This window comes from Suncus etruscus, chromosome 8 (genome assembly GCF_024139225.1).
Source record: "Suncus etruscus isolate mSunEtr1 chromosome 8, mSunEtr1.pri.cur, whole genome shotgun sequence".
Lineage (NCBI taxonomy): Eukaryota > Metazoa > Chordata > Mammalia > Eulipotyphla > Soricidae > Suncus > Suncus etruscus.
In genome coordinates, this window is record NC_064855.1 from 44,482,582 (window position 1) to 44,502,993 (window position 20,412).

At 36.0% G+C, this 20,412-nt stretch overlaps 1 protein-coding gene across 2 annotated transcripts in view; it reads left to right on the forward strand.

Moving 5' to 3' along the window:
* The window catches only part of MTUS2 (microtubule associated scaffold protein 2), a 584,178-nt gene that overhangs the window by 423,695 nt on the left and 140,071 nt on the right, over window positions 1–20,412 (forward strand). For both annotated transcript variants that reach the window (XM_049778747.1, XM_049778748.1), the window contains exon 7: window positions 17,527–17,625. In XM_049778747.1, coding sequence (XP_049634704.1) covers window positions 17,527–17,625 — 99 coding nt within the window. The remainder of the gene's footprint in view (window positions 1–17,526; window positions 17,626–20,412) is intronic.

Genomic DNA, 20,412 nt, shown 5'->3' on the forward strand with positions numbered 1-20,412 from the left:
AAAAAACTGTCAACTAGAGGCAGCAGAAGAACGTGGCAGCTCCACTTCACTTTGTGGCCGCGCACTCTTTCTTACCAATGAACCCCACCGCAACAAGAGGAAAAACCACACTACAAGCCTGACAATAGGGAAACCTCACAGGCAAACACCATGCACAGAGAATGAAGATGATAGCTCGGATGACCTAAATATTTCCAACCATCTGATTAACCTCTCGGATAAGGAACTTAAAATAGCAATATGGAAGATGTTTGTAGAACTCAAAGAAAGCATAGATTGATCTGAACAGAACACAAAGACAGAAATCAGAAAACTCCAAACTGAAATAACAGATCTAGAAAACACGGTAGCTCAACTGAAAACCTCAATGGGTGACCTCACCAGCAGGGTAACAGCAGCTGAGGAGAGAATCAGAGTACTACTAAGATGAGATGCAGAAAAATTCAACACAGCAAAAAAAAAAAAAATTGGAAAAGAACCTTAAGACAAACAAACAGCAATGGAAAAAGTACTCAAGGAATGTGAACAAATGAAAATAGAAGTCTTTGATAAACTCAACAGAAACAACATAAGAATCATTGGAGTCCCAGAGACCCAGGTAAAAAATCTTCAGGAAGAATCAACTGTCAAAGACATCATCAAAGAGATACTCCCAGAGTTAAAGACTACATGCAATCAAATCCTGCATGCCCGAAGAGTACAAGCTAAAAGAGACCCAAAGAAAAACACCCCAAGACAAATCCTCGTTACAATGACAAATCCCACAGATAGATATAGAATACTGAGAACAGCAAGATCAAAAAGGGAAATTACATTTAAAGGAGCATCCCTAAGACTTCAGCAGATATGTCACAAGAAACTCTCAAGGCCAGAAGACAGTGGTGGGATATTGTGACAAGACTGAATGAAATGAATGCCTCACTGAGAATACTGCACCCAGCCTGACTCACATTCAGGTTTGAAGGAAGAATACATAGCTTCATGAATAAACAACATCTCGTAAACTTTACACTGAAAAAGCAGCCTTAAAGGAAAAACTGAAAGGTCTATTTTAAGACACGAGAGACCAACATACACATCAAACTTATCTACAAAGACATTAAATCCTATGACAATCATCTCTCTCAATGCCAATGGACTAAATTCACCAATTAAAAGACACAGAGTGGCAAAATGGGTCAAAAAGATAAATCCAAAATTCTGCTGCCTACAAGAAACACATCTGAATAGTCAGAACAAACATAGACTCAAAATCAAAGGCTGGAGGAAAAGCATCCAAGCAAACAACACCCTCAAAAAAGCTGGGGTGGCCATATTAATATCTGATGACACCAACTTTATACTCACAAAAGTGGTAAGGGACAAAGATAGACACTATGTACTAATCAAGGGATATGTGGAACAGGAAGAAATCAGACTATTAAACATATATGCACCCAATGAGAGGCCAGCAAATTATCTAATACAGTTACTGACAAATCTAAAAGAAGAAATCAATAATAACACAATAATTGTGGGAGACCTCAACACGGCCCTGTCAACACTTAGTAGGTCAACCAGACTGAAACCCAACAAAAACATACTAGCCCTGAAAAGAGTAATGGAAGAAAGAGGACTAGTATATATATATATATATATATATATATATATATATATATATTATATATATATATAATATATATATAGGACACTCCATCCCAAAAAACCTGGATACATATTCTTCTCCAATGTACATGGGTCATTATCCAGGATAGACTACATGCAGACACATAAAACATACCTCCATAAAATCAAGAGGATAGAAGTCTTGCAGGCTCCCATTGCTGACCACAAGGCTCAGAAATTAGATGTGAACTACAAAGGCACACAGAAGAAAAACTTTAACAATTGGAAATTAAACCACCCTGCTACTGAACAACATGTGGTTCCGAGGATGAAATCAAAAGGAAATCAAAACTTTTCTCGAAACAAATGATAATGAAGACACACACTGCCAGAATCTATGGGCCAACAACAGAAGCAGTCCTGAGAGGAAAATTTATAGATCTACAATGCGCACATCAGGAAGGAAGAAGGGGCATACCTAAATAACTTAATGACGCAGCTCAAAAACTTAGAAAATGACCCCAAAAAAGGAAACAAAAATAGGAGACAGAAGGAAAATAACAAAGCTGAAAGCAGAAATCAATGAAGTGGAAAACCAAAAAAAAAACAAAAACAAAAACAAACAAACAAACAAAAAAAAACAATCTGGAAGATCAACGAAAGCAGAAGTTGGTTCTTTGAAAAAATAAACAAGATTGATAGATCATTGGCAAAACTCACAAAAAGAGAGAGAGAGAAACCTGATAACCAGTATAGAAATGAAAAGGGGAAGATCATGACAGATATTGCAGAGTTCCAAAGGGTAATCAGAGACTATTCTGAGAAACTTTATGCTACTAAACATGAGAACCTAGAAGAAATAGAAAAATTCTTGGACACTTATAACCTTCCACTGTTAAGTAAGGAGGATGTAGCATATCTAAACACTCCCATCACTACAGAGGAAATTGAAACTGTAATCAAACATCTGCCTAAAAAGAAAAGCCCAGGCCCAGATGGATTAATAATGAATTTTTTCAAATCTTTCAAGAGGAGCTACTACCAATCCTAGCCAGGCTCTTCTATAAAATTGAAAAAACAGGAACACTCTCAAACAGCTTTTATGAAGCCAACATCACCTTGATACCAAAACCAGACAGAGATGCTACCAAAAAAGAAAATTACAGATCAATATCGCTGATGAGTGCAGATGCAAAGATCTTCAACAAAATCCTGGCAAATAGGATCCAATGCATCATCAAGAAGATCATACACTACAACCAAGTAGGTTTCATCCCAGGAATACAAGGATGGTTTAATATTCGTAAATCTATCAACATCATACACAACATCAACAACAAGAAAAATAAAAACCACATGATCATATCAATAGATGCAGAGAAAGCATTTGATAAGGTCCAACACCCATTCTTGATCAAAACTCTCAGCAAAATGGGAATGGAAGGATCCTTTCTCAATCTAGTTGAAGCCATCTACCACAAGCCAATGGCAAATATTATCCTCAATGGAGAAAAATTAAAAGCCTTTCCTCTAAATTCTGGTACAAGACAAGGCTGTCTGCTCTCACCACTCCTCTTCAACATAGTACTGAAAGTTCTTGCTATAGTGATCAGGCAAGAAAAAGATATCAAGGGAATCCAGATAGGAAAGGAAGAAGTCAAGCTCTCATTCTTTGCAGATGACATGATACTCTACTTAGAAAACCCTAAAGACTCTATCAAAAAACTTCTAGAAACAATAGACTCATATTGCAAAGTAGCAGGCTACAAAATTAACACACAGAAATCAATGGCCTTTTTATACACCAATAATGATAGGGAAAAGAAGAACGTCAAGAAGGCAATCCCATTCACTTTAGTGCCACACAAACTCAAATACCTTGGAGTCAACTTGACCAAAGACATGAAGGACCTATACAAAGAAAACTATAAATCCTGCTCCAAGAAATAAGAGAGGACATACGGAAATGTAAACACATACCCTGCTCATGGATTGGCCGGATTAACATAATTAAAATGGCAATACTCCCCAAAGCATTATACAGAGTTAATGCAATCCCCTTAAAAATACCCATGACATTCTTCAAAGAAGTGGATCGAACACTTATGAAGTTTATCTGGAACAAAAAACACCCTCGAATAGCTAAAGCACTCCTAGGGAAAAGGAAAATGGGAAGCATTACTTTCCCCAACTTTAAACTGTACTTCAAAGCAATAGTTATCAAAACAGCATGGTATTGGAATAAAGACAGACCCTCAGATCAGTGGAATAGGCTTGAGTTCTCAGACAATGTTCCCCAGACATACAATCACCTAATTTTTGACAAAGGAGCAAGAAATCCTAAGTGGAACAGGGAAAACTTCTTCAACAAGTGGTGCTGGCAGAACTGGTTAGCCACTTGCAAAAAAGCTAACAGAGACACCCAGTTAACATCATGTATGAAGGTAAAATCCAAATGGATTAAAGACCTTGATATCAGACCTGATACCATAAGGTATATAGAACAACACGTAGGTAAAACACTCCATGACATTGAGACTAAAACCATCTTCAAGGAGGAAACTGCACTTTTCAAACAAGTGGAAGCACAGATCAACAGATGGGAATACATTAAGCTGAGAAGCTTTTGCACCTCAAAAGAAATAGTGCCCAGGATACAAGAACCACCCACCAAGTGGGAGAAACTATTCACCTAATACCCATCAGATAAGGGGCTAATATCTAAAATATACAGGGCACTGACAGAACTTTACAAGAAAAAAAAAAACATCTAATCCCATCAATAAATGGGGAGAAGAAATGAACAGATGCTTTGATAAAATAGAAATACAAATGGCCAAAAGGCACATGAAAAAATGCTCCTTGTCACTAATCATCAGGGAGATGAAAATCAAAACAAGGATGAGATACCATCTCACACCACAGAGATTGGCATACATCACAAAGAATGAGAACAATCAGTGTTGGCGGGGATGTGGAGAGAAAGGAACTCTTATCTACTGCTGGTGGGAATGTCATCTAGTCCAACCTCTATGGAAAGCAATATGGAGATTCCTCCAAAAACTGGAAATTTAACTCCCATTCGACCCAGCTATTCCACTCCTAGGGATATACCCTAAGAACACAAGAATACAATACAAAAATCCCTTCCTCACATATATTTATTGCAGCACTATTCACAATAGCCAGGCTCTGGAAACAATCAAGAGGCCCTTCAACAGACGAATGGCTAAAGAAACTGTGGTACATATACACAATGGAATATTATGCAGCCCTCAGGAGAGATGAAGTCATGAAATTTTCCTATCCATGGATGTACATGGAATCTGTCATGCTGAGTGAAATAAGTCAGAGGGGGAGAGAGAGATGCAGAATAGTCTCACTCATCTATGGGTTTTAAGAAAAATAAAAGTCATTTTTGCAACAATCCTCAGAGACAATGAGAGGAGGCCTGGAACTTCCAGCTCACTTCATGAACCTCACCACAAAGAGTGGTGAGTGCAGTTATAGCAATAACTACACAGAGAACTACCATAATCATGTGAATGAATGAGGGAACTGGAAAGCCTGTCTGGAGTACAGGTGGGTGTGGGGTGGAATGGAGGGAGATTTGGGACATTGGTGGCGGGAATGTTGCACTGGTGAAGGGGGTGTTCTTTACATGACTGAATCCTAATCACAACCATATTTGTAATCAAGATGTTTAAATAAAGAAAAAAAGAAAAAAAGATTCAGATTCCAGGTATGGTGAGATTCAATTACTTTAGGCCCCTGACCTCAAATTCTTCATTGAAAATGGGAGGGTAACACTAAACTCATTCAGTGATGACTTAATACTCTAGCAGCATACTTAAAACTCACAGGCTCTAAAGAAGTTCATTAAAAATTAACTAATAAGTAACATATCTTTTGTGCTTTATAGATACCTCGCATTATGTCAAGCACTGACCATTTTAGTCTCTGCCCTCTATCATTTTAGTCTTACAGCAAGTAGGGTAGCTGTGGTTATTTCTACCTTTGTACCTTTATGAGGTCACACATCTAAGGACAGACACTAGAACTGATATTTCAGCCTTTAGTAGATATGCTAATATATGCTAAATAACCTCATTATGTCTTTTGCTCACTTCCAAATTCAATTTGAAAATAATTGATGGTGATAACCACAGCCTTTATTTTATAGTGGCTATTGTCTCAATTGAATAATTTAAACTATCAAACTAGTAATTAGTTTGCGCTTGAAAAAAAGTTGTAGCTGAGTATTATCATCAGAGATTATCGTAATTTATTAAGTTTTTTAAAGGTTGCAATTATATTACAAGCAGCCTTTATACATCAGTGGAAAAGATAAAAGTGGCAGACAAACAAGGAACAAAAAGATTTGGCTAGTATCCACAGGGAATAAAAATCAGGTGTCTTTTACACAGATTGGATAAAAGTGCTGTATTTTATATGTAACCAAGAAAATGAAGTTCAGATTATAGAAAGGGGAATGGTCATCAGAATAACCTAGGCAAATCTGACTTTCTTTGTGATATATTGGGGAACTCACTCTCACAGATCTGCAGGAATATCATGAGTGGCAACTCTGTGGAAAGTAAATGGCACAACCTACAGAAACACACACTTAAGTATTATCACTTAAGAATTCTGTTTAATGAGAATAACCAATTCTGATAATAGAGCAGAGACTATCAAGTGTATGGCATGGATGAAAAAGATTCTATGGACAATTAGAAGATTGATGGAGGGATATTGGCATTTTGGTGCTTGGTGTATTGTGGAAATACTGTATCTCTAAAACTTAGAAGCATGTACACTCATAAATTATTGTTACCTCATTTTAAAAAACTAAAATCAATTTTAAAATAAATAATTCTGCTTTACTTATATGAGGAATATACATACAAGAATTAGTTATATTTACTATATGTTCAGAGAAGTATTACTTAGAATAGCTAATGACTGAAAATGTAAATATTAACCAAAGTTATATCTTGCAATGTGCATGAACATTACAAAGGGAATGTATAGTAGAAGCTGCAAGACAACTTATTGCACAAGTATCGTTAAGTTCCTATGTACAATGTTTATAAACAGATTAAAGAATATTATTTAAGGATGTATGTGAAGTGATAAACTATAAAAATAATTTCAAAGTAATAACTAAAATGGCAGGAAACATCAGTTTTCCTTGAGACTGGAGACATGATAGGTATTTTGACTGCGAGTGAAATTTGTTTGTTAGTTTTGCTCTTTAAGGTAAACTAGCGCTACTCAAGGGCTATTTCCAGCTCATTTCAAGGAGGGGAAAAAGGGTTTTCTTCCAAAATGTCAAGGATAGAACTGAGAGTTTCCTGGGGCTGGAGTGATGCCCAGGGGGTAGGGTTCTTGCCTTCCATGTGGCCAGCAGGATTCAATCTCTGGAATCCCATAAGTTACTAGGAGTGATCCCTGAGCACAGAGCAAGAGTAAGCACTGATAACAATTGAGTCTGGCTCAAACTAAAATAATCCAACCAGCATAAAAGAACCCAGGATTCCAGCAAAAATTCTCAGCCCTTTGGGTCATCTCCCAACACTAATATTTTAATTCTTGCCTAAGTAGCAATTTCCTGAGTGTTTGTTTTTATAATTGTTTACTAAATTGTGCAAGTAAATTTTAAATATTCTATTTCACAATAAAAACTGGTTAAAACTGTACTATAACGTTTTATTTAAAATATATGTAGATACAAGTTGGAGACTGAAATAATGCATTTCAGTGGCTTCATAGTGGTAATTGCTGAATAAGATGGTGAAAAAATATAAGTGGTATATTTTCTCATTTTCTACATTGAATATTATATTATTTTACTAAAATTAAAAACATTTATTTTAATATGTATTTGATGATTGATCCCTAATTTGACATCTTTTTTTTTTTTTTTTTTTTTTTTTTTTTTTTTTTTTTTTTCTTTTTTCTTTTTTTTTTTATTATATTTTTTTTCAGAGGGTATTCTATTTTTGTTTGTTTTTGGATCATACCCGGCAGCGCTCAGGGGATACTCCTGGCTCTATGCTCAGAAATCGCCCCTGGCAGGCACAGGGGAACATATGGGATGCGGGGATTCGAACCACCATCCTTCTACATGAGAGGCAAAAGCTATACCTCCATGCTATCTCTCCGGCCCCTCAGAGAGTATTCTTAATTAAATCTATACCTTGTTCACTGAACAGATCTTAAATGTTCAAAGTCTTGCTTGTGTATTTAACAATCTACTGGGTATGACTATCACAACTAGAAGTTATTGTTAGATTATTGTCTTTGGTACTGAAGGAATACACATTTTCCACTGATGAGAATGTTCCCCCTGGCTTCTATTTATACTACTATCAAGTATATTAGGACATGTGGCCCTAGACATCTCATTGTTGCCTGTGTAAATACCCTAGAAATTATCTTGCAGGGATGTGCAGTAAGCCATACAGGTAAGTCATCTTGAAAATGCTTAGTAATGAAGCATCATTTCCTCTGTGAACTTGTTACAGAAGTCATGATTTTGTCTAATATGTGGCATGATTTTGCTTCCAAATTTTAGAATTAAATATTATCAAATTTCAGTCAATATTTTATAAGGAGTTTATTACATTGCAGTGTGGTTCCTGGATTGGGTAAACCAGATACTTAGAATAAGCTAATCAAGAGAACACTTTAATATACTGTTTTAAGCATCTACTATTCTTTCTACTTTCTTCCTAAATTATGTACAGAATATCACTCTATGATCAATTTAAGTTAGTCTCATACACAATTACAACTGTGTATCTTTTTGAGACCAGGCTATTTTGAGTAATTTGACATCTTAATCAGATAGCTTACTTTAAATCTATAAGCAAAAACAGTTTTGCTTTCTGCTTAATTCTTGTCTTTTCATTAGTTACTACTATTCATTGGTTATTTAAATTGAAGTTCCCATTTTAAAAAGAGAAACTGAGAGATGTAAATATAAATATTTATATATTTTATTATACAACGAATCAAGCTATTATTATTTAATTATTATTAATGTATAACTTATCACAAATAATTATAAATCATTGTAAATAATGCATTATTATAAATAATTTAATTATTTAGTCTTAAATTAGAATTTTAGAGAAATTCAGGTATATTAGCAGATAACTAATATTTGCCTTGATTTAGTTGGAATTGAACTTGGGAGGACAGAGAGACCGAGATTCCAGAAGTAAATTCACAATTTTTACCTCATTCTGTGACCTTGAATTTGCTTTCTCTTCACTCCCTGTTCCCTCCTTGTTATGCTTCTGCCATCTAGATAATTCTTCTACTTACCTTCCATTTCAACTAAAATGTTTTCAAGCACACATTTTTTATGTGAAGTCCTGCATATCTCTTCCTGTGAACTTGCACAGAGAAATCCTCATCCATACCACTAGGCTGGCACTTGCTACATTACCTTGTCATTGCTCATATACATGCCCCTCACCAAATTAGTAAATTTCTAGAGATAAAGTTTTTTTTTAAACCTGGAATTTCCAGCAATTAATACTTTATCAAGTACAATGGAATACCTAATAAATCTAAAAAGAATAAGGCAATGCTTAAGATCTTTTGAAAAAAGAATTGACAAAAATAAGTTGGCAGGGGGCCAGTGAGGTGGCGCTAGAGGTAAGGTGTCTGCCTTGCAAGCGCTAGCCAAGGAAGGACAGCGGTTTTTCCCCCGGTGTCCCATATGGTCCCCCCAAGCCAGGGACAATTTCTGAGTGCTTAGCCAGGAATAACCCCTGAGCATCAAACGGGTGTGGCCAGAAAAAAAATAAGTTGACAGAATAAAAAAGGCAGGTAACTTTTGGAATCTAACTTTTGGAAACTAACATACACATACATAATTAAAATGATATTAAAAATTTTTTGTTTATATGGGTAAAATGGTAGCTCTGAAAAACACCAATTTTGTTCCCTTCAATTAATATGAAAGTAAATTAGATGGAATGACACAAACAATTCAGACTATATTCTTAATTCTGACTTGCCTAACTAAAACTGCCACAACAAACAAAAACTTAAATAATTAGTTTCAAATATACAAAGTATTTTTCCTCCAAGGTTTACTTACCCACATTTCCTCAGTTAATGAGATATTCTAATTCCCCAGGAGAAAAAGATTATTTCTTCCCACAAATCTATTATATTTAGAGCTTTACTCATTTTAGTTATAATGGTGCATAAATGATTTCTCATTACTCAGAAAAGGCAATTGTGTTTACTATGTTGGTGGGTGAGTGGTAGGGGGAGAGGCACTAAAGAAAAAAGGAGATAAGGAAATGAGGAGGTCTCAAAATGTCATGAATTCAACATTATCCCAGATTGATTTAACTTTCCTCTGTGGAAGAATAAATTACTTAATAATAATAATAATAATCAACTCTTCTATTTATGAATAATTACTGATTGGGCAATTTTCACATAATATATTATTTAGTGAGTATTATGGACAGCATTAAACCTATGAGGTAAGTAAAAGTATAATATAGAGAACTCATATAAAAATTTTGCATGTATTTATTTATTTATTTAGGTTTTTGGGGCCACACCCAGCAGTGCTCAGGGGTCACTTCTGGTTCTATGCTCAGTAATTGCTCCTTCTAGACTCTGGGGACCATGCAGGATGCCAGAAACCGAACCCGGGTCTGTCCCGGGTCAGCCACATTCGAAGCAAAAACCTCACTGCTGTTCTATGACTCCAGCCCCCATTATTTTAAGGATGAGTTGGAGAAAAGAATAATTCAGAGGATTATAATTCAACAAGAGGATTTTCAATTAAGACATTGCTGTCATTTTAAAAAAGACAAGTGAATGAAATTTAAGACAGTATAAGCAGTATAATTTATAGAGTGAGCATGTTAATGCATGTAAAGAAGCAAGAAAGAAGACAGGTAGAGAATGAGATCAGCATCATTGACTTGACAAAAGACACACTAAGATATAAAATATAAGACTGATCATTTTTATTGAGGCATAGATCATTTTTGGACACTTTGAGTGTCATGTGCATGGGAAATAGCCACAAGGAGACAGCTGTATATTGGATGGTTATAAAAGACATTAATAGTTATTACAAATGGAAGTGCACATATATATGCCCAAATAACTGGAGTCCTATAAAATATCAGAAGAGATGAAATTATTCAAGCAATATATCAAGAAAATTTTCCAACTTAGAATGAGACTTTCAAATCAAGAGCCTACCAAGACCCAAGTTTAATGAATAATAATTGCAGACACCATTACTAATCAACATGAAACTTCCAAACACAGGAGATAAGGAGAGATTCAAGAAATCCCCGAAGGAAAAATACATGCAAGAAGATGGAACTAAGAATGACATAAAATAGCAACCCAGTATATTATAAGAAATGCTTTCAAGAGAAATGTTGGTCACATTTGAATTCTGCATTACAAAATTCAACAATTTTAAAAATAAATTTGTGAAGAAATTTTTAGAACTAAATGTCAATGCTTGTTCAACTTTTATCACTTGCAACCCATTGCAGACTTGGAAATAGAACTTGAGTAAGTGCTGCCAGAAATATCTCAGATTTATTGCTTGTTTGGTTTTGAATTAACTTTTGGTCATTGTGTGTTCATTAAACCTCCTGTTACCATATTTTTATAACCTCCGCATTTAGTAACACAATTACACATGCAATTCTCATTTGAAGCTAGGAGATAAGTTACTTTCTATATATGTTTTCCTGGAAACTTTTTAAAAAGGAAAAGAGAAAAAAAAAAGAAAAGAAAACAGAAGCCTGCCATATACGTTGGTAAAAAGGAGACTTTTTTTTTTTAATGGCTGCTGATTGCTTTGCACCTGCTTGAGTTCCTGTTCCCCGCCTACCTCCACCATGCAGCTGTGAAAGCCCAAGTGAAAAAGTCTCCACCCACATCATCAAGGTAGACAGTCTTTGCCCACAATACGGGGAGCCCAGAGAGAATGGCCGTCTGCTTTCTTCACAGCTACGTGCATCTTCTTGTCAATGAACCCAACCACAACACGTAGAAAAATCCAAATTACAAGTGTGACAATAGGGAAACAACACAGACCAAGACCATGAATAGAGACAGAAGATGTCAGCTCTGATAACCCCAAAAGTGCCAATAACCTGTGGAGTTTAGAGAAGATATAAGGAGGATGTTCATAGAACTCAAAGAAAGGATATATCAAGCTGAACAGACTACAAAGATAGAAATAAGAAAACTCCAAACTGAAAAAACAGATCTGAAAAACTTAGTAGATGAAAAAAAAAACACAATGGAAAGTCTCTACAACAGAGTAACAGCAGCTGAGGACAGAATCAGTGAGCTGGAAGATGAAATGCATAACAACTTCATATAGCAGAAGACATTGGAAAAGAGCCTTAAAGAAAATGATTCAGCAGTAGAAAAATTCCTCAAGGAATGTGGATAGATGAAAATACAAGTCTTTGATAAACTAAACAGAAAAAAAAAAAAGAGAGAGAAACATTGGAGTCCCAAAGATCCAGGAAGAAAATCCCCAGGAATAACCAACAGTCAAGGACATCATTACAAAGAAACTCCTGGAAATAAAGAATGCATACAACCAAATACTGCATGCCCAAAGAGTACTAGCTAAAAAAACAAAACAAAAACAAAACAAAACAAAACAAAACAAAAAAAAACCCGAGACACATCCTAGCCACAATGATGAATCCCACAAATAGGGATACAATACTAAAAGCAACAAGATCAAAAAGAGAAATTAAATTAAAAGGGCCATCCTTAATATTTAAGGATTTAAATCCTTATTTACAGTAGGCCTGTCAAAATAAACCCTCAAGGCCAGAAGGCAGTGGTGGGATCTAGTGACAAGACTCAACGAAATGAATGCTTCTCCTAGAATACTTCACCCAGCCAACTCACTTTCAGGTTTGAAGGAAATATACATAGATTCACAGATAAACAACAGCTCAGAAACTTTAGAGACTGAAAACCAGCCTTACAAGACAAACTGAAAGGTCTACTCTACAACAATACAGACCATCAGACACACAAATGTATACGAAAAGATGGCAGTAAATTCCATGACAATTATCTCTCAACATCAATGGACTAAATACAATAGTTAAGAGACACAAAATAGCAAAATTTATCAAAAGCTGAATCCCACATACTGCTGCCTACAAGAAACACATCTGAATAGTCAGAACAAACATAGACTCAAAATCAAAGTTTGGAGGAAAAGAATCCAAGCAAACGATTCACTTAAAAAAAGCTATTGTGGCCATAATAATATCAGATGATATAAACTTTAGACTCAGAAAATTTATAAGGGACAAAGATGGACATTTTGTAATAACCAAGAGATATATGCCACAGGAAGAAATCACACTCCTAAACATATACACACCCAATGAGGGACCAGCAAAATATTTAACACAATTGTTGACAAATCTGAAAGAAGACATCAATAGCAATACAATTATAGTGGGAGACTTCAACACTGCCTTATCACCCCTTGATCGGTCAACCAGGCTGAAACCCAACAAGAATATTCTAGCTCTAAAAAGAGTAATGAAAGAAAGTGGCCTAGTAGATATGTATAGGGTACTCCATCTCCAGAAAACTGGGTACACATTCTTCTCCAATGCACATGCTCATTCTCCAGCATAAACATATGCTTTCCCATAAAAAATATCTCCATAAAATCAAGAAGATAGAAATCTTAAAAAATATCTTTTCAGATCACAGTGCACTAAACTTAGAAGTTAATTACAAAGGGACACAGAGGAAAACCTTTAACATCTAGAAATTAAATAGCTCACTACTGAACAACAAGTGATTCAGGAATTAAATCAAAGAGGAAATCAAAACATTCCTAAAAACAAATGCCAATGGAGACACAAATTATCAGAATTTATGGGACACAGCAAAAGTGGCACTAAAAGGAAAATTTATAGCTTTTCAAGCACACACCAAGAAGAAAGAAGGGGCCAACATAAATAGCTTAATGATATAGCTTATGTAATTAGAAAATGATCAACAAAAGGAACATAAAATAGGTAGGCAGAAGAAAATGAAAAAGCTTAGAGCAGAAATAAAAAAAGCAATCAAAGAAATTGGTTCTTTGAAAAAATAAACAGGATTGACAAACCACTAGCAAAACCATACAGGAAAAGGAGAAAGAGAAATTTAATTAACCAGATAAGAAATGAAAGGGGGAATCACTACAGATACTACAGAGGTGCTAAGTATAATCTGAGATACTCTATGCCACGAAACATGGAAGAAATGGATAAATTCTTGGACTCTTATACTCTTCCATGGTTTAACCAGGATGATCTAGCATATCAAAACAGACCCATCACTACTGAGAAAATTAAAATGGTCATTAAAAGTCTTCCAAAAACAAGGCCCCTGCCCACATAGATTCACTAATGAATTCATTTAAACCTTTCTAGAGGAAATACTATGCCAATCCTTTTCAGGTTCTTTCGTGAAATTGAAGAAACAGGAACAGTCCCAAATATTTTCTATGAAGTTAACATCATCCTGATACCAAAAACTGACAGAGATGATGCAAAAAAAAAATAAAATAAAAACCCTACAGACCAATGTCCCTGATGAACACAAATGCAAAGATCCTCAACAAAATCCTGGAAATAGGATCCAATGCCTCATGAAGTAGGTCATGGCCAAGTAGGTTTCATTCCAGGCAAGCAAGGGTGGTTTAACATATATAAATCAATCAACATAATACACCATATCAACAAAAAGAAAAATACAAACTATATGATCATATCAATAGATACAGAAAAAGCATTTGATAAGGTCCAACACCCATTCTTCCCCCCTTGGTTATTTATTTACTGATAATTAATTGAATAACTATTTAGAGGTAATTTCTTGCAGATGTAATAAAAAAATCCAAAGAGATCCTGATATAGGGTGCCTTCACTCATGAAACATACTGTCAAAAGACCTACTATAAGTTCCAGGCATGTTTGTTGTCCAACTCCAAGGTCTTTCTTCATAGTTCTAGAAAAAGTTCTGCTCAGTCACAGTTGTCAAAGTCAGTCTTCAGTAAGTAGAGATCTTGGTTTTTGCACAGATCCTAGGACAAGGCCTATGATATAGTCTTCCTTTATGGTTCCAGGCAAAGTTATGCTAGCCACCCAGTCTTTTTAAGGGAGTTGTTTACATGAAAGATTGTCTTCTAGAGAAATAAATGAGTGGGAATACAAAAGATAATTTAAGGCTTCAGGAGTTAAGTCAGAATTTTTAAGCACTTTGTCCAATGGCAATAAAACAAAAGGAATGATGGTGGGTGAATGAGTGAAAGATCAAAAGTTAAGTGGGAAAGGACAGAAAGGGTTCTGGCCAGTTGAGGGGGCCTGAGGAAAGTGATAACCCACACAGGTCAGAAAACACAGAAATTATACATACTGAAATAAGTACACACAGCCACATACATAAGATTTCCTGCACATGTAAGTATAAACAAACTGTAATGGTGCTTCTAAAGCTGAAAAGAGGAAAATTGACCTTTGAAGATAAAATTACAGTATAATAAATGATATTACAAATAAGTCTTTACAAATGAAAGGTTAGAAGATATAAATTATATAATTGGCAAAGACTAACCAGAGTAAATTAAGAGCTCTCACATATCACTAAGAAAATGGGCAAAGGGTATAATTCACAAAAAATGTATAAGTTCAATATGAAGAGACTCTGAGATTCTCAAAAAGTAAAAATGACTGAGACTTTTTATTTCTTTTTTTTGTTTTTGTTTTTTTTTGTTTTTTTTTCGGGCCACACCCATTTGATGCTCAGGGGTTACTCCTGGCTAAGGGCTCAGAAATTGCCCCTGGCTTGGGGGAACCATATGGAACGCCTGGGGATCGAACCGAAGTCCTTCCTTGGCTAGCGCTTGCAAGGCAGACACCTTACCTCTAGCCCACCTCGCTGGCCCCAAATGATTGAGACTTTGATGCCAGCAGAATGTGGGGTGTGAAAAGTTGCATTTATGCACATTTATGACTGTTGGCATAAATATACCATTTGGGGGGAAATTGGCATGTATCTAGCAGTATTGTGAATGAGGTGACTTTTCATCCAATACAAATACTTCTATGAATTTATGCTGTAAAAAATGTAAAGATCGGGGCCGGCGAGGTGGCGCTAGAGGTAAGGTGTCTGCCTTGCAAGCGCTAGCCAAGGATCAGGACCGCGGTTTGATCCCCCGGTGTCCCATATGGTCCCCCAAGCCAGGGGCAATTTCTGAGCGCTTAGCCAGGAGTAACCCCTAAGCATCAAATGTGTGTGACCCGAAAAACCAAAAAAAAGTAAAGATGTGTACAAAAGCAATAGTATAGTGCTTTCTTGTTTCCTATTTAGCCATTTTAATAGATAAACCTGCAAATAGTTAAATCTTTATTAGTAGGAAATTAAGTGAATCATAGTATGTTTTTGCCTAATAATATTATGGTGCTTTTGTTTGTTTGTTTTGGGGCCACACCTAGTGTTGCCCAGGGATTAGTCCTTGCTCAGTGCTAAGGGATAAATTGTGGTGGAGCTAAGGGCTATCATAGGGGAGGGAGTGCCCAGGATCAAAATCAGATTAGCCAGGAACAATACAAGTATTCTACTCATTGTACTTTCTCTTTGACTCCTGAGATATTGCATTTTAAAGGGATTTATAAATACTTTGATGTGAAAAATGTTGTTTTTAAATGGGAATAAGAATAGATAAGAAGTAATAGTAAGTGATTCACTGTGTAAATCATTAGTTGCATCTATGAATGTATAGGTATGTATACAGAAAAAGTAAAAGACCTGGAAAAAAGACCTGGGAAATGGAAAAACAAATTGTTACCACATTACTCTGGGTGAGAAATGGGGTTACAAGGCTTTTAGGAAAAGAGACATATCTAAGGTCTCAACAAAGTTTTGTTTTTTCAAGTGGCTTAAAATTTTATGCTGAAGGGGCCAGCAAGCTAGTATAGAAGATAAGGTGCTTAATAGACCCAGGTTTGGACCCAGCAGCCCATGTGATTCCTTGAGTCTGCCAGGAGTGAGTTCTAAATGCAGAGCAAAGAATAAGACCTGACACCACCAGGTGTGAAAATAAAGTACATTGTGTTTAAGTAGAGGAGGGTCTATGTACATGCAGAGGTGTTATTTCCCTAAAGACCTCCCCTTGTTCGATCAAAGGGCAGATAAAAGTTACTGTGTGCCCAGTTATGTGTGAGAAGTGGTCCAGTGCTCTGCACAGGGAACTAACATGTGAAAAATATCTACATGCTGTTCTTAATTGTCACTCATATTCAGCTTTCTATTCTGCATGCTCTAGCAACAGGAGCCTCAAAGGCTCAGCTGCTGCAAGAGAGCTAAGAGGGCTACAAGACTCTCTAGGTCACTTCTGTATAACAGCTGCATGGAAATGAATTAGAGGCAGACCTTGTCCCCTAGGGCTTGCTTAGAGACAATGCTGAAATCATCAGCAGTTAGGTTCTGCAGCAATTTTCTTCTCAGTCTTCTGAAAAATTGTTTCTGCAACAAGAGGCATGCAAACCACACAGGCAACAAAGGACACATACAGTTTTAATTCTCAGAGAGTTTGTCAGGGTCAAGGGGATGCAGTGACCTCCAGAGACAGGGAGTGTTTCATTAAACCAGAGATAGCCATGGGCTTTGACCACTCACAGCTAAATTCCCTTTTCAATAAATGAGCATATCATTCAGTCCCAGGGGGTGTGTGGCCATAGCAACAAATCAGCCAAATAGTGTAGTTTTGTTCCTTTTGACTTTTGTTAAGCCTCCCTTTCCTTAAACAACCTATATTACTATTTTCATTATAATTATTGCTCTCCTCCCCCCTTCTTAAACTCTCTCCAGGAACCAAGAAAGAAGTCCAGAAGGATCAAGATACTAATAAAGCTGCCACTTCTTCTCCTAAAAGAATAATGACTGCATCGACCAAGCTCCAGTCACCAGGTATTTTAAAATGTGCTCTGGGTTGTGTGGGGTAAGGACTTGAACTTGGAAATTATTTTGTTCAAATGTCACCCATTAAGTAGTGCTTGTTTGTGAGGTTAACAGAATTCCAGAGTTCAATATGCTTGTACTATCATCTTCTCATTCACCAGGAAACGAACCAACTATGGGCATAATTTTACCTTAACAAACATGATCTCAAGCTATACTTAAGAGGTAAAATCTTCACATAACATAAAATCTTCATATAATCTTCTAAGAATCCCAAAGATCATTAATAAATAAAATTGAAATTCTAACCTCAACAGAAACACAGAAACAAGAAAAACAGCAACAAAGAATATCAAAGTGTTGTAATTTTGTCAAGGAGGAAGTCTCTCTTTTTATGTTCATGTGAATAATCAATCTATGTAACATCACTTAAAGTTAAAAAAGTTATCACACAAAAACATGTTGTATGACATTCACCTGCTTCATAAAATATAATGCAAATATAACTTCAAGACATAGTCTTTCAACACACCCACACACACACATACACACTACCAGCAATAATAGTACTACTGTGTTCAGGTTCTTGTCTATGGCCATTGAAAATTAGGAACAAGAAATGAAACATAAATGGTTGATCCTAAGCAGATTTTATCTGAAAATGAGAGAAAGAGATAAAGGGAGAGTGGTTATTTGGAAGAAAGGAAAGTGTGAGAAAGGAAAAGTACCCACACTATGGGCTAGGATCCCCAATAGAGGGAAATTCTGCAGTGTGGTGAATAAGTGCTATTTTATCTTCTCATTAAGCCTAGATGCTATGGCTCTCCTATCTCTGAGCCCTTTCTAACCTTGAGGGCTAGACAGAGAGAGGTAGATTGTTCAGGTGCTATCCTGGCCTATTTACACTATCTGGCCCGATCTCTGACAGTCATGCTCACATTCCACTCTCCAAACTTCCTAATATTACTCTGCCACTTGTCCCCATACCTGTTATCCATATTAACTCAACCAATAAATAGCAGCTCATGTTTGAATTCTTCCTTATGTCCTTCCTAAGCTCTGTAGATGAATTCATTTGTTTCAGCATGTTTATTTGTTTATTCTTTTAAAAGGGCAATACCAATAATATATTTATTTAAGCACCATGGTTACTAGGAAAAATAACATGATTATTAGAAAAACTAAAAAATAAACTGGACTTAACACACATTAAAAAATAAATAAATAAAAGAGAAGTACCTAGTAGTTCTCTGGGCTTACTTCTGGCTCTGTACTCAGAGATCACTCCTGTTAGCATGCAGGTATACATATAGTGCCGGGAACTGAACCATAGTTGGCCATGTGTAAGGCAAGCATCTTACTTGCTGAACTGTTTCCCCAATCATGGGTTCATTTACTAATGTCATAATAAGTAAGTAGGTGCATGGTTGCCCTTACCTTGTTATATAAGGAAATTGAGGTGCATATATTCTCACTCCTTTGTCCAGAATCACAGAAAGTAAATAAAAGCATCTTGGTTTGAAGAACTCTAAAGTCCAGAGTTTCTTGTTGAGTTATATTTCCGATTCCTTTGAAATGTATAATAAGTGACAATTGAAAGTGTTAGGATCAGGAGCACTGCCCTCATTGAGTAAGTTAAAAATAAAATTTTAAGGTATTCTATCTATTTGTATATAAATTCATTTTCTATCTCCTTGAGTCACAAAAGAAATTGCTCTAAATTTATTATTTTAAGGGCCAGATCAATTATAAATTGGGTAGGGCATTTGCCTTGCACACTGTCAACCTGGGTTTTATCCCTGGCATATCATATAATCCTCCAAGCGTAATTTCTGGATAAAGAAACATAAGTAAGTTCTGAGCACTGCCACCAGGTATGACCAAAAAGATATAGATAAAGATGATATTTAAGTATAGACATAGACTAGATGATACAGAGATAGGTATAGAAATAGATAGATATCTGTACAGCAGTGGCACTGGGACAGACCCCAGGCTCCTCTGACTCTCAGAATAGATAGTAACGGATAGGGGCTTAGGTGAGTTTCATCTATTCATTGAGCATCTCCTTGTGTATGAGGGAGATGTCTCGGGATAGTATTTCTTGTCTGGTTACCTCAAAAAGGCTGGAAAATATTTTATTTTAAAGAATCAGAAGTGGGAGAGATATGAAAGCATAGAGGGACTAGAAAACACAGGAAGTTGAGAGCACTCAGTGGAAAGAAGATACTTGTATGTGAATTGTTTGTTTTATTAGGATGTCACAACTCTACCTGATTTTCAGTTGTTCGTTTTGTGGGCCAATGATGCCAGCTCTGGGGTCTTTCTTGACACAAGCTGATTTAGTTCATTTATTTCCCAAAAACTCTTTTCAGTAGTAACACTCTCCCTCTACATTTCTATAAGATATGGGGTTCAAGCATATATAGTACAATCTAGTCTTTTATTTGGAGGTGAACAGAGAAACAAGTGTGCCTTATGGTTAAAATGAGGTGATGAGGTAAGGTTGTTCCAAACACAGACTTTGATGTATCTCAGAACCACCAACTTAAAATTATTCTGAGATATCCATCTATCCACCACCTACTGAACACCTCCAAAGTCTCCTGTCCTCAATTGTGATTCTCCTCCTTGTCCTTTACCACCTCATGCTGAGCCCAAAGATTAGTTTACCATTTTTTCCATTTTACATAGAATCATGTACTTTGTACTCTCATTTTATCTGACATTTTAACATGGCATAATTATTTTACGATCCATTCTTGAGATAGTAATTTCTTTATTTTTCCAGTGAAT